Source organism: Gouania willdenowi, chromosome 12 (assembly GCF_900634775.1).
Source record: "Gouania willdenowi chromosome 12, fGouWil2.1, whole genome shotgun sequence".
Lineage (NCBI taxonomy): Eukaryota > Metazoa > Chordata > Actinopteri > Blenniiformes > Gobiesocidae > Gouania > Gouania willdenowi.
Window position 1 is genome coordinate 25,822,369 of NC_041055.1, and position 25,947 is coordinate 25,848,315.

General features: G+C 37.6%; 1 protein-coding gene across 1 annotated transcript in view; it reads left to right on the plus strand.

The window, feature by feature from the left end:
• The window catches only part of ass1 (argininosuccinate synthase 1), a 43,629-nt gene extending 28,516 nt beyond the window's left edge, over positions 1 to 15,113 (plus strand). Inside the window, exons 11-15 of the mRNA XM_028463546.1 lie at positions 918 to 982; positions 7,682 to 7,813; positions 10,285 to 10,441; positions 13,565 to 13,630; positions 14,863 to 15,113. Coding sequence (XP_028319347.1) covers positions 918 to 982; positions 7,682 to 7,813; positions 10,285 to 10,441; positions 13,565 to 13,630; positions 14,863 to 14,908 — 466 coding nt within the window. The 3' untranslated portion in view covers positions 14,909 to 15,113. The remainder of the gene's footprint in view (positions 1 to 917; positions 983 to 7,681; positions 7,814 to 10,284; positions 10,442 to 13,564; positions 13,631 to 14,862) is intronic.
• Positions 15,114 to 25,947: the final 10,834 nt, after the last annotated feature.

A 25,947-nucleotide genomic window follows, 5' to 3' on the forward strand; every position in this document is an offset into this window, starting at 1 on the left:
GTCATTTTATTAAATTAAAGTCGTAGTATTTTGTGAATACGTTTTTACGACTTTAATCTTGAAATATTATGACTTAAATTTCATAAAATTATGGTTTTATTAAGATACAACTTTATTCTCATAAAATTACATCATTATTCTCGAAATATTACAACTTTAATCTCGTTGTGCCCGGATTTTTTATTTTATTTTAATATGGCCCTAATACACTGTCGTACATTACAAAGACTTTTTAGCTAACAGAAAGCACTAATTAATGTGAAGGTAAAGTATTAAGTTACTAATATTTCTTTGGCTTTTGATGCCTGAGTCTAATTTCAAAATTAGTTTTTTATATTTATTTAATGCATTCTTGTAATGCAATGAGGTGAGCCGTACCTTAAACAGGGTAATGAGTCTTTCTAATACATGTTTCTGTAGTACATATGGTGAGAACATGCAAACTCTGCACAGGAAGAGCTTACAATTTCCAGTTATGGCAACTACCTTACAATAAACAAGAGAAAATACACCTCACTGACAAGACTGTATTTTTTTTTTTTGATTTTCTTTCAAATGTTTTAAGTTAATAATTTTTTAATACTTTTATTACTAGCATTAGAACCATGATATTGGCATTTTTTTGGAGGAACCATGCAAAACTTTATGAATTGTCTGAATCCTTTGACAATTCATGTTTTTGAACACTTTATTATGAGCTGATTGTTGGGGAAATGTTGATTGAGCTTTATGTCTTCAAGTTGATGTTTTATTGTGTCTATTAAATATTAAATTAAATATGTATTGTGTTCTGTTAAATATTTACACTGTTTAAACAAACGATTGTCAGTGCAGGCTGTCCTTCCAAATGAATAAATGAATAAAAAATAAATCCATTGTCATATGAAGTGTCCTAATAATCCGGTTCTGTCTCCTAGAGGAAAACATGGAGTGGGGCGAATCGACATAGTCGAGAACCGTTTCATTGGAATGAAGTCTCGAGGTGAGAAATCCAAATGAATGCTTGATTTTGTTTGACTTGTCACATTTTACAAACGCAGTACGAGGGATATATATTAGCACTTACTCTGAAATACCTTCCAATATCATAATTTCAAATTTGTCAAGAAGCCATTTTTCAGAAATCCAAAGCTTTCATGCAATTTTCACCCTTTTTACGTGAGTGCTCCATAAAAAGAGGCTACGGAATAGGGAGATGTTTTCCTCTGTCTCACTTGGAATTACACGCACTGAATGAACCTCTGTCTACTACTTATGCTTGCACACACAAACATAAAAACACACCGTGAACATGATTAAGACACGCACGCTCCAGTGGAGACACACAATTGATCAGTGGATCAGGTGAAGACACTTGTGCAGGTCTTTGTCTCTGTTCTTTGGCATCAGCGAGCAACTTAAAAAGCTCATTTTTCAGTTCTATACATGTGCACATACAAGACAAACATACAGGATGGGTGTGCAGTCTCACACACACACACACACACTCCCCGACACACGCTTCTTCTCTTCCCCACAATGTGTGCTGTGATTGGCAAATTGACTGGGCCGCAGACTGTGGCTGTGGTGCTACTTGGCAGGTAGAAATTGGAAAATGGGAAGCAATTTTTCTCTTCCCTCGGCTGAACAAAAGATCAAAGCTGTTTCCTCCGCTGAAAGCAACAGGAAAAGGAGGAGCACAAGGTGGCCAAGTGGCTGAATGACTGCCATGTAGTGGACACATTGGACTCCTCAGAAAGCTGAGTCGCACTAGCACAATAGACGGTGGGTGGAATTGAGTGGTGACATGTCATACTTATTGGTGCTGGGTCATATTTATTTGTGATGGGTCAGGGAGGCGGAGCGGGATTGAAATGGATTGTCAAGAATGTTGTGACTGACGTGAAAAACATTTAGTAGCTTGAGCAGCAGACAAATACATCCCACCTGTCGCTCTGCCATCAGACTTTTGACCCGAGCGCCGCTGATGGTCTCGGTACGACAGCTTCTATCAAAAGAAGTCGGAAATCTCTGCTCTGGCTTTTGATGAAAAGGGTCAGTCAAAGGAAATCTACAGAGAAATCTCTGGCCATTTGATTATATACCTATGTCTTACTGAGTGACTTGCAAGTGCAATTATAAGGGGGATTGTTTTTTTTAAGGGTCTAGAGCAGGGCTGTCCAATTTGGGGACGCGGGCCAAAGTTGGCCCGCAAGCGATTGGTTTTGGCCCACTGCCTGTATTTAAAAATGTTATTTTTATTTTTAGCATGTTCTGCTCTATATAGTAATTTATAAACTCTCTATTTCAACCAAAATGCATGTAATACAGTACAGTGATTTATAAGAAAAAATCTAAAGCTGATGTCCAATTACATCATTTTTCTTGAGTTTTGAAGGATTGTTCAAGGCAGTGGAAAATATAGTGTTTTGATGGTATAGGTGAGGTATGTTTTTTGTCTTTGAAGACAACATCTAAATGTCTTTGACGACACCGCGATTAATTTTTGGCCCTTCAATGAAAAGAATTTGGGCACCCCTGGTCTAGAGAGAAAAAGATAAATATTCTTGAAAAATTAAGTGCTACGCTATTAGAAATCCTGTGCTATAAAAGTTTAGCTCAAAAACGTACAATTTGTATGTAGAGAACATGTCTGAAAATATGTCTGAAATAATCAATCTTTGACTTACTAGGAAAATTAAGTCTAAAAGAAATTGTTTTGTTTGTACCAATTAACAATACGTTATTTAAGATACTAACTTGACAAAAATATTTTAAAATGGATAGAGAGAGAGGTTCTTAGCGGCTCTGGTTTCAGGATTCATCACCAATAAAGAGCAAGCTTCATCACAAATCAGGGAAAATGCTAAAAACGATCCAAACATTTTTAAATAATACAGTAGTGCAACATTAAAAAATGAGTTGATCTGGTGATGCTGAAGAGGAAATTGTTTTCATACAATAATTAAGCTGTGTTTTAGTCACAAACCAAGATGTATATTTTAAGAATACTGGGTAGGCTGCAGGTTTTATCAAAAAAGCTAACAAAAAAGCCCAACATTAAGTAACCATAGAAAAACATAATCATCATGTAGAGACATTTAAAAAAAAAAAAAAACTTACTTTGGAAAAAGCGCTCGGCTAAAGAAGCAAATCAACTTCAAAATAAAACAAGATATTTTGCTTAGTTTGGATCGGAACACAATCAAAACAATTGACCCTGATGGTCTTTCTGTGAGGACATTTTTCATTAAACTACATGGTATTTTAGCTGGGGATGGACTGAGGACATAGACGGACGTACTTTAAGGAGAACTTAATTCATTAAGCAGTAAAAGGATGCTTGGAAAATACAGAATTAAAAAAAACACAGTTTAGTTTATTTACAAACCATCTCACATGCACAAATTAAATAACAAAGGATCTAACTTATTTTATAGATATATATATAACAGATCAATTAATGATGTTCCTTGTGCATGCTGTTCTGTTTTTGTGTTATTTTGTATAGGTTTGCTCCGCCATTTAAAATTCGCATTTTTTTGCTAAAGTTTTACTGTATTGTATTACAAAACAAAAATAACAATAATTTTCCTTAACAAATTAATGCAAAAGGTTAACACACAGTCACAGCCTTAGATTACATAAATACTTTTTTGTTACCCAAACCACTAGATTAGATTAGATTAGATTAGTTAATTAGATAACGTTTTCACGCTCAGGCAGACTCATGATTTCTAAATCCATCTTAAGATGTCTATCTGCGTTTGTTTACGCTCGCTGCCTGCTTAAGCTGAACTAACAGTTTGTGGTTAGAAGGATCAGCTCCAAAGGAATTCCTGTGTGGAAGCCCTGCAGGCCTGCGGCGTGGTTAGCGTACCTACAGAAACTGTATAAAAAGATTAAAATCTGAAGATTTGTGTCCCTAAGCCACACTGGACTGTCATTGTTGGGACTTAACCGGATAGCGTTTCTTTGTTGGCTGCTGCACTCTGTTAAGCCGGCTCTCTTTTCCAAGATTTTAGCCTGGTTGTGTTGGAGGTAGGGCTGGGCGATATGGCCTTTTATAAATACCGTGATATTTTTAGGCCATGTCACGATACACGATATATATCTCGATATATTACCCTTGAATTAACACTTTGATGCACAAAATCACACCAGTATGATGATTCTATATGTCTACATTAAAACATTCTTGATCATACTGCATTAATATATGCCAATTTTAAACTTTCATGCAAAAAAGGGGATATCACAACTAAGTCAAAGTTGACATAACTATTTATTAAACAGTGAGTGGCTCAAACATAAAATTGTCAACACGTTCTGTGCAAAATTGTCACAGAGACATTTCAAAACAAGACATTAGTGCAGGATGCAACTCACATGGCATTTCAAAACACAAAATTAAAGTGCACTTTTTGTACATAATGCCACTACAATATTTTAAAACAAATAGTGCCCTTTTGTGCATGTTGTCATTAAGATATTTAAAAAAAAAAAAAAAAAAAAAAAGTCAGCGAGTTTAACGGTATGGTCATTTTCAACACCGCACAGACTACAAGCTGCGATATATTGAGTATATTCGATATATCGCCCAGCTCTAGTTGGAGGGCAGTTTGAGCTGGTTCATCTGACAGAGCTAACGTGTCCTCGATGTCAGGGGTTCTCAACTGGTGGGTCGGGACCCAAAAGTGTGTCACGGACCTGTACTGGGTGGGTGGCGGACAGCTGGTCAAAAATAAATAAATGCTTAATGTCTCTCATGTTGGACTTGTATTTTATTTTGAAAGAAACTTTTCTTTTGACAGGCCTGCTGTGAAATGCATGTTGCACAGGAAAATATATAGATTTATGTTAAAATATTATACATGTGTGTTTTCAACAGCTATTTTTGAAAAAAAAATATTGTTGGTTAAAATCGGGAAAAAAAAACAAGTAGGTCCCAGGGTGAGACCAGTTGAGAACCTCTGCTCTGTGTGTCACCCGTAGCTCCTATCACCAAATGGCCATGAGGTGTTCTAGTTCAAGCAGCAACTCTCTGAGGATTTAGACAATTAGCAGCTCACTAAGCACTGCTGATGCCCACCAGCACAAAGGCTTAGCCTTTCCGTTCACTTTAAGCCTTCTCTTTTCCGTTCATTTGTTAAATTTTAAAAAGTCACTAAAATTGTAAAAGTTGAGAAGTTTAGCTGCATCGTTTACCTCTGAAGGGTTTACTGATTTGCAATCTGACATCTTAAATAAAAGGTAACTGTCTTTGATAGAAAAACAACTCATAGGCTGTGTTCGAAAAGGCACACTGTATATACTGTCTACTATCTACTATAAGTATGGTTAGGAGGATTAGGAGATGACCGTTCCCACTGAAGTGTACTTCCAAGTTCCCCAAGATACATTTCAAGCTTGCAACAAACACCTGAAGCACTCTGAGGCTAAATATCATCGTTGATTCGTCACCTTTGAAAGTTCTGAAAACATTTTAAGCGAGAAAGTGACCACGTAGAACATCAACATGTGGACATTTGATCCATAAAACCAAAAGAAACACATTTCATGTCGACATTTCAGCGGTTTTTGGAGACCCACCGCCATTGTGCTACTGACAAAACTTCAGGTTAACTTCAAAACAACAATCATATTTACAGACGCATTAAAAGCTAATGTAGGACAAGAAGAGATGCTTTTATTTTGAAAAGGGGATGTTTGATTTTTATCTTGAAGCCAGTCTCAGGATGATTTTACGTTCCGCTCGCAATGCATCATGGGGCGGTTGAGTACAGTTGGACTAGTGTGCCCACCGTGCATACTTCAATAATGTTCCGATATAGTATACATTCATGCATTTCTTACATACTCAATCTTTCCATACTATCTAATGCAAATGTATTAAACTAATTTTAGTTCAAATACGGACCAGTTCGATCACATGGGCCACAGGTTTTAGGCGGGAAAACCAATGAACAATTTCAACATTAATGTGCCCAAGTTTTCACTTCCAGTTATAAATTAGACATACACTATGGAAGGCATCAGCATATCTAAGCAATAAATGTCCTCTGATTAAATCTTTTTGACCAATTTGTATATCATTTTGGGAAATTTTGTGGAATAATTTGAGAAAAATTGCCGGATTCTGAGAAATTACAGTTCTTTCAGCGATAATTTACAACTGAATTAGTTGATAATTTACAGTGATTCATGTTTTCTCCCCTGGCCTTCAGTTTGACACATTTGATCTAATGTCAACGGACTACATACTAATTTTTACATCAGACTTAGTATGAGTAGTACTTTAGTATGCGATTTTTGAACACAGCTGTGGTTTTTCTTCTAAAACTGTAAGTCGTGATAAATCTCTACCTTCTACCCATTGTCAGACGTAGGATTTCAAAAGTTTCCCTGCCTTCCTTTGTTTTACCTGACGCCAAAAGTGACAGCTTCATTTCTCCTGTCATCGACTTAATCTTTCTCCTATCACTTCCTCTATGGTTGTCAGGAGGGGGTAAATTGCAGGGTATGCAGGGCCCTGGCCCAGGCTCCAGGCTGGCAGGGGCCCCCCTCCCCTGTCATTTACCCAGGACAGCTCGTCTACGCTTAGTGATCTCTGTGAAGACTGTCTGTCAGAGGGCTGATGGCTGCCTGCAGTTAGCGTCGATCAGAGGTGTCACACTCATTTTCACAGAGGGGTCCTTCAACACTATGGTTGGATTTAAACGCCTGCTTTCTCCTTTTAATTTCCTGATATAGCCGAACACTGAGCTCATATTTAAATTAGAACCCTTTCCTACTATCAAATCACAAATCTTACATTTCTCTATCAGCATTCTTTCAAGGTATATCCATTGACAACAGCATCTTTCAACATGGACGACAAACTCCAAGTGATGCAGGGTCTGAACATTTATTACATTTATATCTTTTGTTTATCATCGAGTGACTAGAAGCTTCACTATTAAAGGTTACTTTAATGCAGTGGTTCACAATCTCTTTTGGGTTGTGACCCCATTTTCATATCACAAATGTCCGGCGACCCCCTAGTTTCTATTTTGGAAAATGACAATGTCACCTATATCAACATATATCTATGTTTTTTTCACTTGTTTTTATTGATACAATCACAGTACAAATCACATCATAAGTATTTCATATTATTCATAGAGTACAGTCAAACAGCATCCTCTACAATTAGTCCATATTTCTAAGAAATATATTTTGTAGCTTATTTTGTATTAAAATACTCGTTTTAGGAGTCGCTGCTTTTGTTACTTCTCAGAACATAAAAAGCACAGTTGGATGTATTACTGAGTGCATCTTAACCCAGATCTTCTCCTAAACAAGTCACACTACAGAACTCACTCACACGTGCTGTCCCTTAGGGGAGAAAAAGACAGAAGTGGAACATATTGTGCAGTTGTTTGTTGTTAAATGTGTCTGTGTGGCATTTTTCATCAGCAAATTTAACCCAGAATTGTCTTTCTGGTAAGAATATACAGATTAATATTGTGTATCGCCATTTTGAGAAAAAATATCGAGATATGTGTTTTTGTTCTTATCGCCCAGCTCTACTGATGTCTCTAAATCTCACACAAGCCAGGGGTTCAAACCCACATCTTTCCTGCTGGGAGGCTATGGTTTGAACCTGTGTTTATTAGTTTTGTAGATTTTATTGTTATTTATTTATTTATTGTGTTCACAGGGATTTATGAAACCCCAGGAGGAACCATTCTGCTCCAGGCTCATTTAGACATCGAGACCTTCACCATGGACAAAGAGGTGCGCAGGATCAAACAAGGACTCGGCATCAAGTTCTCCGAGTTGGTCTACAACGGTGAGTCGCTGTCGTACGAGGGAGAAAGTGGCACATGCGTGCGTTGGCAGTCGTCTGTGTGTGTTTTGTTGTGTTGGAGTCTGTGAGCTTTTCTTGGCTCAGGTATCGTAATCCTCCCTTCTGCTCCATCTCCAGTCTCCTACACCTTCATCCACATAATAGGATCAGCGCCGTAGCAGACTGACTACTTGGGTGCTTTAGATATACCCTCCAGAGACAGGAGGAGTGTGCGCACACACACATGCACACACACACACACACACAGGCCTACAGGAGCAGGGCAGAGATTACACCCGTTGTAGGTTTAAATTATTAATAAATGCAGAAAGCAGACGGCTGGAGCTTCTGTTAACACTCCACCTGGCCAGCATCTGTTTACTCATCATCAAATAATATAAAGCTACTTCGTAACGATGCAATAAATAAGTGCTTAAAACTACTGAGAGAATTAAACTGCTTGTTCAGGGTTGCGGAGGTCTGCTGATGCATCTGAAGGACTCAAAGGGCGCTAGGTGGGCTACACCCTAGACAGCTCGCAAGTCCAAAATAGGAGGATAAAATGTATTCAAATAAATAATAAAGATCTCCATAGAAAACAGCAAAGGATATTTTTTAAAAAAACGTAATTTTAAGGCATTTCTCTTCAGTCAGTGTATTGTTCAATCTTTGGATTTTCTGTTTCAAAACCAAATCCAAATAACGAGTAATTGGTGTGGTTATTTGGTTTTTCTGATGTAAAACAAAAACCAGGTAAGCAGCATTTTTAGGCTTTAAATCAAAATATCAATGTGAAATTTTGTTCTTTTTGTTTGATATTTGGATATTTACGGGGAAATTAGGCATGTTAGCATGCCACACACACAGCAGATTTTGGAGGACCGGAGCCGGAGTGTTCCCACATGATTGCTAGTTTAGTTAGTTCTTGTTTTCATTCAGTCTGTGATTGTTTCTGCTCATAAAAAGCACTTAAATTTCATTTTACAGTGTTGTAGTCAAAGTAGTATCCAAAAAAAAACTGGTGACTGACTATCCACTGTGAGGCTGAAGCAAGGCAAACAATACATTTATGATTAGAGAGGTTTACAAAAATAACAATAATAAATCAACAATATTTTGATTGTCCTCTCTAACATGCTCTTAATTTGAAAACAGTAACTTCTGGTTGCACTATATGAAAAAACAGGCAGTTTTTTTTCTGTGTTCTAACATTTCTTTTTTGTTTTGTTTGTTTATATTCTTTTGTCAATGGAAAATCCAATGACCAAGTCACGCACTGAGCAGCAAGGAAGAGGGGAGTCCATTTATAGTCATAAATAATAAATCTAATATTTTTCACTCCCTCACTTTAAAATATCAAATTGTTGCTCCAAGGTAAAGCACTTTTAGTTGTTGTGCCTTTGATATTATTCAGAGGGAGCGAACACAGGGAAGCCTTGTGTCTGAGGTGGAGGTTAGCTGCTGATGAGAGGAGGACCCCTGCTGAGTGGGGTGTGCCTGACCTCTGCATGTTATATAGACACCCCCCTCGCCCATCTGTCTCAGAGAATGATGGCCTGGGTCAGCAAAATGGGAGGAAAAAAAAATAGGGCTGCCTGAGTTTCACCTGTGATGGAAATGAGATCAAAGCAAAGAAGAGGAAAGATGGAACCGTAATGTGGAAAAAGGCACTGCTTATGGGGAAAGGTAGAGGATGCTTATCAGTCTTTGTAATTTACCTTTCAGTAATATTTCTGTATGAATATATTGTTTTATGTTTGTGTATTTCACAAATGCATACACACATTTAATTCTAGTCAAGTCCTAATAGATTTATTTATTTGAATTAAAGTGTCAGCAAAAAGCGTCAACATATAATATGCTGGCGTTAGCACAATAGCTAAATTTAATCCGTTGTCCTCAGGCAGGTAAACGTGTTATAACATTTGTTCTTTTCAGTATCACTGCCCATTGGTTTTAACTGAACGTAAAAAGAAAAAAGTGGGGTAAAATATAAATAAACACATTTTCTAAAACACTCACCAAAACCATTTTGTCTATATAAATAAAAAGTTCTATGAGAAACATCAAAGCCCAATCCTCTGCTGCCACGTATGTAATGTAACTGCACGTATGCAAAGAAAGAAGATACACTAAATCTAAATATCATCACAGACAGTTTAGGGTGTTAATTGACAAGGAAAGTATAGATGTGCACCAATGGTCAAGGTTTTTGTTATTTTTAAATAATTCCAGCAAGTTAATTTTGTCTTCTTTTTTGAAAAAATACATTTAGGTTTTATTTATTCAGACAACATTTTTCAGGAAATTTACTTTGATCCCCTGACATCAAAGTATATTTCCTGAAAAAAGTTGTCTGAATAAAGGAAACCTTAACATATTAGTTTCCAAAATGTTAAATGTGTATATGATTTTTTATTTTTCTCCAAAAGCATTTTAATGTTTAAGTAACACCACAATGTTTCCCTCGACAGGTTTCTGGTACAGTCCAGAGTGTGATTTTCTTCTGCACTGTATAAACAAGTCCCAGGAGAACGTGGAGGGCAAAGTGCAGCTCTCTGTCTACAAGGGCCAGGTTTACATCCTGGGACGCGAGTCACCAAAGTCTCTGTACAACGAAGATCTGGTCAGGTGAGTGCGGAAGGGGGAGATTATTGGGTGTTAATGTGGGAGAAACCAGATGTCTTCGGCCAGTCAGAGGTGTGTGTGTGTGTGTGTGTGTGTGTGTGTGTGTGTGTGTGTGTGTGTGTGTGTGTGTGTGTGTGTGTGTGTGTGTGTGTGTGTGTGTGTGTGTGTGTGTGTGTGTGTGTGTGTGTGTGTGTGTGTGTGTGTGTGTGTGTGTGTGTGTGTGTGTGTGTGTGTGTGTGTTTGTTTGGCTCTGGGCCACTTTTCCACACGTCCATTGAGATCTTCAGCCACTTCGATCCACATCACAGAAAGAAGTGTCGGCCTCAGTTCCTGAATGTCAGCTCCTGACCTCAACCCCCCCACAGCACCCCTGGCCTCCCTGGCATTGGTAACAGTGGATTTGTTCAGGAGGATGACCCCCTCTGCCCTCTGGGCAGGTTCAACACTGACCAAAGTATAGGGAATCCCCATATAGCGCTCTCTTTCTCTCTCTCTCTGAATTTAAAATGCACGCTCCAGCCTTAGCCTAGAGTCAATAAGCTAATGGTGTTTTCTGCCAGAGGAGAGAGGTGACTTCTCTGGGCTTTAAAAAGGAAAGTACGGGGCTGTCACGGTAGTTATGCAGGTCAAAAGAGAGCGGACCGAAAATGTGCTTCACACAGTCTGCTGGTTTGTTCGCTTGCCAAACCAGTACATGGAACTGAATAGCAGAGAGAACAAATCAATACAGTGAGTGTGCATCTTTTCCTGTGGGAAAGAAAGCAATAAAAGCCCGTCTTGACTGTACTCAAACCCGGCTTTATTCAGACGTTTAACCCGTCCTGACCTTCCCAATGTATTTTTTTTTTTCCTCTCAGAACTTTTATGTTTTCACTTCAGCATGTCAGCGAGCTGGTGAGTCACATAACATTTATAAACCACGTTATAATATTAATCTATTAGTTTTTTCAGATTATTGTGGGTATTTAAAAATAAAACATTTCCTCCATCTTAGTGAAACAGCTTTTTTTCCCTCATCATTTTATAGCAACATTCTTTTGTTGTATGAAACATGTAATAACAAAGAATGATTAAAAGAAAGAAAGAAATAATAATTAATCGTGATTTTATTATTGACTATTATGAATTGATTCTGAAATTTCCAATAATTGATTATTTATGTATTTCAAATCCAATGTTTAAAAAGTTGGACATTTTAATTACACTACAATATTGTAGGTGCTGTGAGGTGCTATTCAAAAGAGACGTCAAATAATTCAGTAGCTAACTGATGTTGGATAAAGATTATTAATCAGTGATTATCACAAATCTAATTGATACTGAACATCACCTAACGTAAATACTTCTACTGAATACTAACTTTTTTATTTATTTTGAATTTTTTATCCATTCTTGGGCCTTTTTTGTACAACCCAGTCCCCTATTTGTTCCATTACAAAATAAAAATAATAAAGTAAAATATATATATAATCTAATCAATACTGAACAGTATCTGTAATAAAAACTGGAGCGTGCTACCTAACTTTTGTATTTATTTAATCTTTTTATCCATTATTGTCGTTTTTGTACAACCCAGTTCCGTGTTTGTTCCATATTTTGTTCCATTTTACAAAAATAAGTCATAAAGATAAAAAATAAATAAATAAATAAATGAAATCGTTGATATTCAAAAATCGGTCTGTAATCGAATCGAGAAATTTGACTGATCAACCACGCCTAGTAATAACATCAAACCAAATCTTCAAGATAACAATGAGAATACATTAATTTTCTCAGGTGCCTTTCAAAACCTCTCAAGGTCACCTTTCATTGAAACAATAAAATATGAATTAATACAATAAAAACATACAAGGTGACTCATTAATGATTTATGATGATGTTGAGACAAAATGATTAGCATTATTATTATGCTAACCATTCATAGCTATTTATATGGACACAGTCTTTTATTAAATGTGCCTTTATTTGTTGTCTTACCTTTAAAGGTTTCCATGACTTCCATGCGTCTGACATCGATACACCTGGAGGCGAGACTTTCATGCGAGCACTTATTTGTCGTGTCAAAAAAAAAAAAAAAAAAGAACTGACACAATTACACATGCGCGCGCACACACACACACACCAGATTAGGCATGAAGCCCCCGCTGACATCCTGTTGGCTCTCGGCGGGCATCGGTAAACGCTGTCATTAACACAGTGGTATTACAGCCCGTCGGCGCACCCATCTGAGACCGAAATGTCACCCTCCTCGCTCTCTCCTGGCGTCGCTCTCAATTAGACGGCAGGGTTTCTTCAAAGAAACACAACGGTCACATGCTCGCACACGTGCACGCACACTCACACGACGTGTGCCGTCTACTTTATGGCCACTCACTCAAAAAAGCAAAAAAAAAAAACGTTCAGGTGCCGGGTAGGGAGCTTTGTATTGAGAGTTGATGATTTAGTTGTCGGCCTCTCTTTTTATAGTGTTTATCCTATCATTTGTTGGCAATTTCCTCTTTTGCTAAGTGCTTTTGAAGAATGAGTGCAGGCTGCACATTGTGAGCCGGGGGTGTTGCAAGAAAGAGGACTCAGTAAGGGAGTGTATTAAACACGGCAGGTAGAAACTGCTGTAATTACACAGTGAGGCCACTCTTTGTGAGACACGCTGAGGAGAGACATCTGCACAACCTCAACATTAGTCACAAATCATCACAAGTTATAGATTCAGTACTTTTGGTCCTTTTTTTTAAGAAGAAGAAGAAGTAGATAAACTGAATGAAAACCATCAGATTGGAAAAATGATCTCAACCCACAGCTCTGAGTTGATATGATGGGATTGTTTTTAAATGAGTTACGAAGATCTTTTGTGCTACCAGAGCAGGTTGTCAACTCTCATATTGATCCTTTGTGGTGCGGGACAAGAAACGCTATTAAGGAGCGTTCAAAAGAAAATCAATCCCGACATTATTTTCAAAGCGCAGATCCAGGCCTCCCTGACCTTCATCATCAGTGTTTACAGCAGCAAAGCTCGAACATGTCCTGTAATGCCTCGCCTCATGTCTTGTGCTTTTTGAGCTCAGAATTGAAGATTGGTCTTTGTTGGCTCACCAGACCAATGCCTATTTTCTTTTTTTTTTGCTTCAGCATGGACAAGCAGGGTGACTATGACCCATGTGACGCCTCTGGATTCATCCGGGTCAACGCTGTCAGGTATGTACGCATTAAATCACGTGTCAAACTCGAGGCCCAAGGCTAAATCCGGCCCTTTATAGCAGTGTTTCTCAAATGGGGGTACACAATTCCACTACAGGGGGTACTTTATAGTTAAAGATGATAATCATACTGAATATTACCAGCAACTCACAAAACGACAACACAAACATACAAAATAAGAGAAAAATATACTGAATAATAAAGGGAACAGAGAAACAACATCAAATGACACCAAAAATACACACAGAGAGAGAAATACTTACTATTACTAGCAACACACAAAACAACAACAAAAAACACACAAAATGAGAGAAAAATACAGTAAATAATAAAAATAACAGAGAAACATCCAAAACGACATGAAAAACAACCAAACGACACCAAAAACACGCACTGAGATATAACAGTTTAAATAATATCAACAACACACAAAGATTACAACAAAAACACAGAAAATGGCACAAAAAATACACAAAATGATGATGGAAACTGAAAATACAAAGAGTCAGTCTTCATCCCACATCAGGAGGAGGAGGATAAATTAGAAAAACTAGAAATAAAACTATTTATTTACAAAATGAGATTGTTTAAAATGTGTGTTATCACTCATTCATTCCATCATTATTCTCTATAGTTGTATTCTGAGCAAAATGTAGTAGTCAGCCATAAGGGGGGCACTTGGATTCAAAAGTAAGAGAAACTTGAACCAAATAGTTTGAGAACCACGGCTCTAGAGCGTCCGATTTGGCCCGCAGGAGAAATTAACAATCACAGAGAAACCATGAATCATTGTGTAAATATCTCAGTCCCTCCAAATACACACATTCAATGAAACGCAACAACATTCACAGACTCACCGATTTCCTGTGCTTATATCACACGATGGCAGTCATTTTTGAACTCTCAATTTTTTTATTATTACACAAAATGCCCCCAAATGAAATGAAAATTGATCAAATAATCAAGGAAATTTAAAGCGAGGATTTTTGCAGGGAGTGACATCCGTCGCTTACTGTTGGTACCATACTGATTTTACACATCATTTATACATAGAAGTGCAAAGTGCGGCACTTTAAGGTTGAAATTACTCATTTTTTCTGTCAAAAAAGTCTAAAATGAGTTTGACACCCCTGCATTAACTCCTTAAAAGAAAAAAAATAATTCCACAAACGAACCAAGTCTTTAAAGAGTGACATTTGTGTGTGTTTTCTGTCTTGTTTTACCTTCAGGCTGAGAGAGTACAACCGTCTGGGTTTCTTCAACAACAACTTGTAACGTCGACTCGTCTTTTTCCTTCCTTCCATTCTCTTCTTCACTGTGTCTTAAAAGTAGAAAGTTGTAACCATGTTCCTACTTGAAGTATTCCCTCTGCCTTATTAGAAGCACAACAGGGTCATTAACTCTCAAAATAATAGTCCAAACAAACTGTCTTTGCCTAACGTTCAAATGTATTTTCATCAATAAAAAGAAGTTAATTGTGTTCTTTAGTTATTAATTTAATACTTGTGCTTATCAGATGATATCTTCCTCATTAATGTGTCCAGGGCTTTGGCAGACAGGCTGTTTATTAATGCCTGCCTGTTTAACTCTTTGGCCAAGGCTCGCTCACTGCCCCGAGGACCCTGTATTATGTTTGCTAATATGCAGATGAGGCTGAGACATGGCAGCAGCTAACGTGAACACACTGTTAGCCACGGGAGTGTAAGTGATGAGGCCATTTCTCAGCTCCAGTCCCACAAATTAGAGACAAAGGAATCAAACTATTATATATGTTAGTATAGGGATCCCACATAAAGGTGTGACCAGGGAAAATCTTCCTTTACAACACAATTGTTGGGGCTTGTATGCAAAAGATGTTTGAATATTTTCTTCTGGTCCAGACAAGGTGGTGGGGTCATCAGGTTGGAGCGTTGAAAAATAAAACGCTGTCCTGTTCTCAGTTCTTTCCCAAAGTTAGCAACTGATTCTACAAAAGTTGTTTGTCTGGAAGTTAGTGCTAGATCTGCAGCATAATAGTTGTGTTCAAAATGACATACTTCATACTATGCACTACAAACTAAATTAATATATACTGTATACTATGTACTATAAGTATTATTAGGATGATGACCATTCCCACTGAAGTATACTTCCAAGTTTCCCAAAAATGCATTTTTAACCTACAACAACAAAAAACCTGAAGCACACTGAGGCTAAATATCTTTGTTAATTCTCAACCTTTGAAAGTTCTGAAAACATTTTAAACGAGAAAGTTACCAAGTGGAATATCAAAATGTGGTTATTTGATCCATAAAACTCACGGAAACACATTTTATTCCGACTTTTCGGAGACCTGCCATTTTGCTAGTGACAAATCTTCCGGTTAACTTCAAAACAAGAGCCCTATTTACAAAAGTGTTTAAAACTAACAGAAGACAAGAAGAGATGCTTTTATTTTGAAAAGAGAATGTTTGACTTTTAGCCTGAAGCCAGTCCCAGGATGATTTTACTTTCCGTTCGCAATGCATCATGGGGCGGTTGAGTATGACTAGTGTGCCCAACGTGCATACTTAGTGTCCTGATGTAGCATACATCCGGCTATTTCTTTTCTTACTATCTAATGTGAATGCACTACACATTTTGACATCAGACTTGGTATGAGTAGTACATTAGTATGATATACAGTATACGTACAATACAGACTATATCTCCAAAATAATGGCGTGTTTTACCTGGAAGAGCCAGTAAAAGTGGCAAGGAAGACATGTTTTTTTTTCTAATGTTGTACATTGCACAATTTAAACTAAGACAACTTTGTTTTTGGTGAAAAAAAATATCAAGGTGTTTGAGATCAATTCCAATGGGCCTCTTCTAAAAGCTATTTCCATTTTACGCATTGGTTCAGTGTTACAAAGTCCATCCCTACACTTTCCGTCCACCTCAGCAGCTGCTTATGTGATAGGTGTCAGTTCTGTGTATGACGTGGAGCTCAGGGTAGAGTCCACATGCACAGGAGACCCCCCGCTGGGCCTAATGAGCGACACGGAGTCCTCGGACCCTTTCAGGCCTGCGAGCCCCTCGGCCCCTGCTCAATTACACGGCAGGCGTCTCGGTTTTTGCCTGGTCAATTACCAGCCAGCCCCTACATTTACTGTGGCAAACATGCAGGTTTGCAAGATAATCAGCGTCCAAAATTGCCTGGTTGGAATGACGGGATAGATGGAGACGTATTCAGATTAGTCAGTCAGGCTGAATGGGAGGCAGCAGGAACTGGGACAGCTATCAATCTCAATCTGGCTTCAGTGGTTGGAGGGGGAGGATTGTGGTGACCTTTCAGCTTATAGTTTCTCAACAGATATGATCCTGTGGAATTTAACTTTAGAAATTGTGTATTTGCATACAGGCACAAATCTGTTAGTGCTTGAAGTTCCCAGTTGTGTATACGGGAACATTTCCTTCACTTTTTCCCTCCCTCCTACCTGCCTACATGAGCAGCCAGGTACAAAACTGGCTGACACCTGACCGAGTGAATTAATCATCCTTGACCTTTGGACCAATTACCCTTCATTACCCACTCTATGTCCACCTCTCAGGGGGGATCCCCCGTAACAATAGCATGACATGAAAGTCGGCGGCGTCACAGGTCCGAGCCCTAATGGACGCTCCGGTGCGACTCCAGAGTCCAGGTTGACTAACCTTCAAGTCCTTGTCACTCTCCAACAGCGCTGGCACAAAGGAAGCCATTGTTCGGGCTCAAGGTCCGTGACCTCTTAAAATGAAGTGCACATGCAGGCCTGCTGGCGACAAGAGTGCAGCCATGCTAGAAAGACGTGATTCAGGAGCGGAGGAAAAGCAGAAAATAGAGAATTTGTGCGACATTTGTCACACCGTTTTGTTCCGGTGTGTAACAGACCACCAAAGGTCCGACAATACACCGAGAGTGTTATTAGAATAGTTATTTAAACCTTAGTGACGCGTATGTAGACTATTAAATACTTTTTTAACTTTGAATTGTCTAATTAGATTTTTTTTAATCACTGCAGCTTTTATAAGAAGAAAAGAAAAAAAATGAAGGTAATCACAAAATAAAAATTGCAGGTAGTTCTGACATAGACATATAATACAACAAGATTTATTATATCATAATCTACATCTACTGATCAAAATTAGGATTGCCAAGAAGTAGGGCAGGACGATATGGACCAAAACTCATATCTCGATATTTTTTTTCTCAAAATGGCAATATTATGATATAAATCTCAACATTTTAAACTCATTAAAGGCGATATTGTAATTTCCTATATTGCCAAAACAGAAAACTCAATGTATCGTCCAGCTCTACCTGAAGTTTTATTTGGCTCAAGGCAGACACATCTGAGACATTTAGTCCAACAATTAAATCAGAGACATTAATAAACCAAAGATACAAGTTTGGAGAATGTGTGTAGGAAGCAATAATTCAACCAGGGAAGGTTGGGGCTTTCAGCCAGCCTCAAGTTTAGCTGTCAAAAACCATTACGGTACTAGTAAACATGTCCAACTGTGGAAACTTTAAGTTCCATTAAGTAAGAACTAACAATACTCAAACTATTGGAGAAAACTTAGGAAATATTTGGCAAAAAATGTGTTCACTCATTAAAAAGTGTTTTTTATTAATTATTTTAAAAACAATTACATAGCTCACTTGTATACACCATTAATATTAATGATAACACATTAGATGTAGATATTGCCCATATGATCGCTAAGGAAGCTTTACAATGAATGTGTATGCTGTGGCTCGGATTGTTAATTCTACACAAAAGTTGGTCACAATAAACAGGCGATTATACTAGATTCCCATTGATGTGACGGTGAAAGAACAAATCCATCTTCTTTGCTCTTGTTTCTTCTTGTTCTTACAGTTTACCGTGGCTGCCAGATGAGCAGATGGATTAAGGACGCCAGTGTTGTCCTATAATCTCGTCCAGGCTTGTGTTTTATTTAAGGTTGCGGTTCAAACAAGCCTGTTTTCACCAGTCAACACTGTTACTCGTTGGTGAGCGAAAAAAAAAAAAAAAAAGAAGCACTGCTCCTGCTGAACAAAAGGAAAGTCGCAGCGACAGCCGTCTTTTACCCATCAGAATATTTGTTGGTCATTCAATCTGTGCTCTTCATTACCTGTCATGTTCGCTGACCTCTCCTCTTAAAACACAATGAGACGAGAACAATGAGCATAGAGGGTTAATTACCACCAATTAGAGGCCAAAGTGCCTCTCCTTCACTATAGACTGTGTGTAACCAAAAACCCACGGAGCCGTGTGGAGGCTCTGACAATGTTTCAGCTCCTACAGCTCGCTGTGAGATGAGGCTGCCTGCAGGCGCCTCGTAAAAACCTCACTGAAAAACGTCTGTGTCTGTAATCCAAAGATGTATGTATCTAAAATGCACATTTCTAGTGTTCCATAATTAGTAAGGGTGTACAGTAATTACCATTGAGCATACCCTAGCGTACAGAATACTAAGGACACTCCTGCGTTTTTGTAAGTTTAATGGTTATTGATTGTTTGGCAAAATCATTTTATTTTATTTTTTATATAAATATAAAACCTATTGGAACAGTGAACACACTCCACTACAGTTTACTGTAAAATACAGATTCTGAGGTATTATTCCTACTCTGAGGGGTAACTATGACTCCGATGGCTTATACTGACTCAGAGGAGTTATTCTGACTCCGACGGCTTATACTGACTCTGAGGGGTAATTCTGACTCCAATGGGTTAGACTGACTCCGAGAAGTTCATCCTATTGCATTCTCATTTGCACTTTCTTTGGGGGGAAAAATAAAAATACATTTATGATATTCCTTTTGTTTTATTGCATGCACAAAATTGTTTCAGAGGGAGACAACTTCTAACACTTTTTTTTAATTTTTTATTTTCAATTCCTTTTGAAATATGCCTGAATTAAAACCAACACTCTCCTATTGAAAAAGCACTAACACCACGTCATATTTTCATATACATATATCATAAGTGTTGATGCTGGCGTTACATCTCTGATGAGAATTCCCACGATTCTGCACCGATGAGTAGCTGTTTACGTACTTCCTCTGAACTTTCCAAATACATCCAATTGCCCAACAAGACTTTGCGAATCCTCAGTTATATGTTGATAACCTGCCAATTGCAGCTCATGTTTCATGTGTTCACTTAATGCTACTTTACTTAGCAGGTAAGGGGTTACTGGAGCACACTCTGGAGGTTTGAGCAGAAAGCTAATGGACCTGCTGAATATGATGAGGTCACTATTACAGCTTAGAAACAATGAGGGGTTTACAAGCCGGCATACATCACCTATTTTACCGGCTTACCATTAATGCATTATTTATATTTATACATCTCATATTTATTGATTGATTTAGGTAGGTGGTATAAAGATGACTGACTGACTCGGGTTTCCCTCATTGAAAAGCTTTTCTTGATATAATGGCTGCCTCTCTTTGACCCATAAAGTGATTTAAAAGTGATGCAAAAAAAAAACCCCAGACAGCAGAGAGTTGGAATCTTTAAAGCTTTCAACACCTGTTGTGCGTCTGTGGTGTACATATTGGGTACAAATGGCAAACTGACAGAGCTGATGTTTTCTGATAGCTCAGATGTGCACCTCATTCATGCTCCTGAAACCTGATCTCCTTCTGCAACATCAAGACACCATCTGTCCGTCTGAGAGGAAGCATCAAAAACGCACTGGCTCACATCCATGTTACTGCTGTGTTTCCATCTCTGTGCATTTGTGTGTGTGCAAGCCTATTTTCTGGTGTCAAAGGACACCCATACAGTGATGTCCTCAGGATCTATAGACAGATGGGGCCATTACGGCCGAGGCCCCGGCTTTGTTTGGCCTAAGCTAGTGATGAAATATTGATGAAAAAATAGAAATATTTTGCCCGGTGTTCAATGTTTCCCCGTCTAAAAGGGTTAATGAGTGTGAGGACTTTCCTGTCTCTTATTACAACATTATGCAGCTTAACTACCCACTAACATTGACTCGGATCAAGTCTGCTCCATGGGAATAACCACAATCAATAACCTGTTCAATAGCAGATTAAGTTTCCTTAGAAAGATTTTCCAAAGTAGAGACCTCTCTCATCATTTCCATTCAAACTTAATCGTTTTTAAACTGGTCCTCATTAAAAGCAAGGCAAATGTATTTGTAAAGTGCAATTTCATACACAAGGCAATTCAATGTGCTTTACATGATTTAAAAAGTGCAACAGGAAACGTTAAATAGTTTAAAAATCAATAAGAACATATAAAATCAGCAGTAAAAACATAAAATCAATCAGTCGTACGCATGAAGAGAAAAAGAGAGCCTTTAACTTGGATTTACAAAGGTTCACATCTGACGCTGACTTTAGCTCTACTGGCAGTTTGTTCCACTTCTTTGCAGCATAACAACTAAAAGCAGCATCACAAATGGGATGACCCAAATGTCCCTTTTTTTTTTGCAGAGATTTCCTATTTTTCTTCATCGTAAGAAGAACCTCAATCTATTGTTACTTTATACATTCTGTCCAGAGCATCCAGGTTATTTTTTTAATATTTATACAAATTCTTCGAAACAAATATGTACATTTGTATTTATAGATAGAGGCTTTTTGATATAGAAAAAGCAGTGACAAATGATTCATAAGAGCCAACTGTATTACTGTGGGCGCCTATAATCCTCTTTACTGATTTATAAAGCTACAGGAACTTGCTTCCACTTTCAAAATAAAAACATGTACAGTATATAACTTCTATTATTTCACATTTTTGAATAAATCATTAATTTATTCAAATAAAGTGTTGATTTGTTAATTATAATGAAACATAATTTCATTCCAGATGGTAAAGTTCTTTTTTCCTCACAATTGCGACGTGACAAAGATAGAATAATTAATGTTCAATATTATTTTTTCAACTTGAAAACAAAGATACTTGAACACGTTATCTGCATGAAAAAGAATAAATGTCTTGTTTGAAAACTGACTAAAATTTCAAAATGAAATTAAAAAAAGATTAGTTTTTTCTTTCACTTTTGAATTTCCTTTAAAAATCTAACTTTGCATGCACATTTATTCCACTTTTTTTAAAATCAGTTTTTCTTATTTTATTTTTCATACTCCTGCTGATTGATGCTATAATAATAATTATTATTATTATTATGTATTGGATTTATATAGGCTGTGATGGACCGGCGCCCTGTCCAGGGTGTACCCCCACCTTGCGACCAGTGTGAGTCAGAGATAGGCACCGGCAGACCCTGAAAAAGGACAAAGCGTGTTAGAAAATGGATGGATGGATTTATATGGGGCCTTTTTTTGGTCACTCAAAGCGCTTTACATGGCATTATTCTTTCATTCCACAATTTTATTGCACTTTTATATTATTAATACTGTTGTTATTGGCCCATTTTAGTTTGTTAAGACAAAAAGCAGACATTAATATATTTTTACTGTAGAAGTGAATTAGAATGCCTGGGAAAAAAAACATGCAGAATCCATCTAAAATAAAGCAGATTGAGTTTTTTCCCCATCTAACACTTGCGTCTCTCAACTTCAAGTGAAATCTGTTAAAAACTTTTGGATTTACCAACATTTTATTGATTGATATGGTCTGAACCTGATGTCTGAAAGCCTATAAAAGTTATACTAAACTAAGCACCATTAAATCGCCTTTCTCCTGCTCGTTCCTCTGGGATGGCACGATACAGCATGCTGATCTTGAGTCAATAGATTTATCTCTTATCCCCATCCCCTGCTCTCCCGGGGGTCTACTGTTGGCACACTCCTTTATGTTCTTCGATCTGTTGCTCTGCGAGCTCGCTGGTGAATGGACCCGAGGCCTGCGTCTGACTGGAGGTGAACTCAACTGTTCTACGTCAATCCCTGGGACAATCTAAATGTTTAATGCCGCTGGTTATTTGGCTGTTATGGCGTGTTATAATGGATGGTAATGCAATGTTTTGCAGTGGTGCCTGAATTACACCACAGGGTATGCAGGCTGTTTGGGTTGGGTGTTTAACTGGCATGCCCTGCAAGCCAAGCATGTTTGTTCTGATATTATAGTAGCAGGGGCCCCTGTAGGACTTTCTATTCTTGGGCTCCTTCTCACTGTGGTTTTAAACCAGGAACTTGTAGCTCTTGCTTATGTAGTTTTTTTTTTTTTAAAAAAAAAAAGAGAAGGTTTGATAACCAATACCAAAAGAAAACACTGCAAAATGCACGTGAAATTGAATCGTTGCATTGAGTAAACAAATAAATCCATGACAAGTTAGGCCTGGGCAATATATCAAGATTCAAGATACTGTATATTGAGTTTTCCATTTTGGTGATATAAAATATTACCATATTGAATATTATGTTTTTTTTAATTCTTTTTATTGCTTATTTTGTATTAAAACACTCATTTTATGAGTCGCCGCTTTCGCGACTTCTCAGAACAGCATTAAAAACACATTTAGATTTAGAATGACTGAGTGCGTCGTAACCCTGACCTTCCCCTAAACATCCACACTACAGACCTCACTCACACGTGCTGTCCCTTATAAGAGAAAAAGGCAAAAGTGGCACATATTGTGCAGCTGTGTGGGATTTTTGATCAGCAAATTCAACTTAGAATTGACTTTCTGGTCAGACTTTATTGAGTTAAAAATATCAAGATTTATTTCGTATATCGTCATTTTGAGAAAAAAACATTGAGATATGAGTTTTGGTCTATATCGCCCAGCACTGCTGAGAGTCGGACTTCATATCAAGTAGTAATAATTAATCAAAGTGTTGTATACAATGAAATAGAATTAAACGCATAGAACACAAACACAACAAATGAGCGTATGAGAATTAAGGTATGGAATAAAATACATGAAATTCACTTAATTAGGACAGTATCTTGCAGAAATAAAGAATAAGACAATAGCATCTATCTAATATCTATCTAGTTAATAAGATTCAGAAATGTATTAGTTCTCTTACAAATTTCTTTTGTTTCAAATCATTAAACATATCAAAGATAACCAAACCCAGTAGATGTAAATTGACGTTTTTATATGATAATCACGAATAATTAGGATATTAGAAAATATTCCACCAATAAAAAAAAAAACATGAAATAACTTTGATTTCCTACTTTCTCGCAGAAATATAATTAGCGGGTGTATAACTCGTCTTGAATAGACCTGAGTGAGTCTGAAAATTGAATTCCCATTGTTAAATCGTGCAAGCCACACCGACATCGGATCAAAAACAAGGAACAAGCTGAACACAGAGAAGATGAAATATGACAACAACTCAAAAATAATCTACTGACAGCCAACAGTCTGGAAGGAAGTCACTGCCTTTATTCAAGGTCAGATTTTGCTCGTGTTGCAGTCAAGACCACATTATCCGAGACCAAGATCATCCATTTCAAAAAATCATGACAAGGTTAAACAGAGCATTTTCATGAAAAACTTCCAATCTTGACAAATTCTTCTTGCAAATAATAAATCTTTGTATGTATTTAAAAGCCACTAATAATTCAAGAATTATTTCAAATATCTGAAAATAAGATGATTATTTGCCAGGTGAATAACAGAGTGATTTCTGACTAGAAAGACGATGAACTGATGGTGTTTTAAGTCAAAATCACAACATTAGTTAATCAGGAACAGTTCCTTAGTATCATATTAATGAAGTTGATCAGCAGATCAGTTCTGGTCTCCACGGAAAATCCCAGAGTCTGGCTAGTCCGAGACAAGACCAAGACCTTCAAGATATTGCCTTGAGGCTGGACTTCTTGTGAAACATTTTTAACTTCAAAAAATAGAGGTTAGGTTACAGTAAGGGATAAAAGGGCGTAAAATTTTCAAATGCCACAAAATGAAGGGAAGGCTTAAAAACTGGAGAAGAAATTTCTGACGCCAAAAAAATGGAGGTATGGTGTAAAAATGGGTGAAAAAATGTCAAACATCATGGAGGTAATGCTTAAAAAACTGGATAAAAAAATGTTGGATGCCAAAAAATAGCAGATCAGTTCTGGTCTCGACAGATAATCCTGAGTCCTTCCAGTGCGTTGGCAAGACCAAGACCTTCAAAATGTGGTCTCGAGACCAGTATTGAATACTACAACATTAGCGTTAGCCCAAGAACATCTGGATGAATAACTTTAAACGCTGTAATCATTAATCCACCATATCCAACATACTATAGTAGGTCCATGATCCTTTGAGAATGTGGTATTTGTGATAAATATGGATTTCCTTGTGGTCTGAACATATATAATTACAGCTAACGTCTCAACACACACACTGCTGTGATTGAAATAAGTAGAAGTTCATTTAAAAAGCAAAAAGCCATCCTGTGGGGATAGAATAGTTCTGCCTTTGAACACCTAAAGTCCCACCATGCTGATACATTATGTATGACAAGTCAGCCCAGAAATGATTTACTCTCTTTTTGTATGCATGAAACTTGTTTTGCTTTGCTGGACCTGCATTGTACAGTACACTTGTTTTGTCTGAGCATTCTTTTTCGCCTGCACTTTGCACCTCAGTAAGTACGAGCAAACACAGCAGTAGGTGAAGATTTTATCCTGAAAATAGATTCAGCACCAGCAGAGTTTGGTATAAAGCAAAAACTCTACTTCCAAATGTGCCCCCACAGCCCAAAACAGCAGTGTTTTTAAAGCACCAAAAACATTGCTTAGATGTGTAAGAATAGAAAAAAAAAAAAAACATCCCTTCTTTCCTTCCATCTCTGCAGCTCTTCCTGCTGATGTGCTGTTATTTCTGCCTTGCCTCACGACATCTCCAGAAAACTCCATTCTTGGCTTGTTTTGTGGTGACAGCAGAAGAATTACCTGCACAACAGTTATTGTCAGACTCACAAACAAGACCATTTAGCTATTATTTCTCCTCAGCCTGAGATGCTCACAAAAAAGCAAATGTTTATTGAGAAAATTGGGCAGCAGAGAAAGAGAGGGAAATACGATGGGTGAGGGGACAAGAGAAAGAGATGGAGAATGGTGAAGCTAGAGGAAAAAGAGGAAAGGGGGTGGGGGGGTCATAATGTCCCAATGGAGAAAAATGGTGGGAAACATCAGTAATTTTCACAGCAGGAGTCCGTGTAATTGAGTCGTTTAAAATCCAGATATGGCGCTGAATCAAAGCAGAGTGCTTTGAATGGAGGGAGGAGGCCGAGGCTGTAGAAAGTCAAATGGAAAAGATGTAAAAACAACGTGTGTCTCTGCTTATTATTATCATTGGGTCAAGTCCGTCGGTTTATCCCTTTCATCTGTCAATCTTCTCTTTGAATCCCAGGATGTTACCTG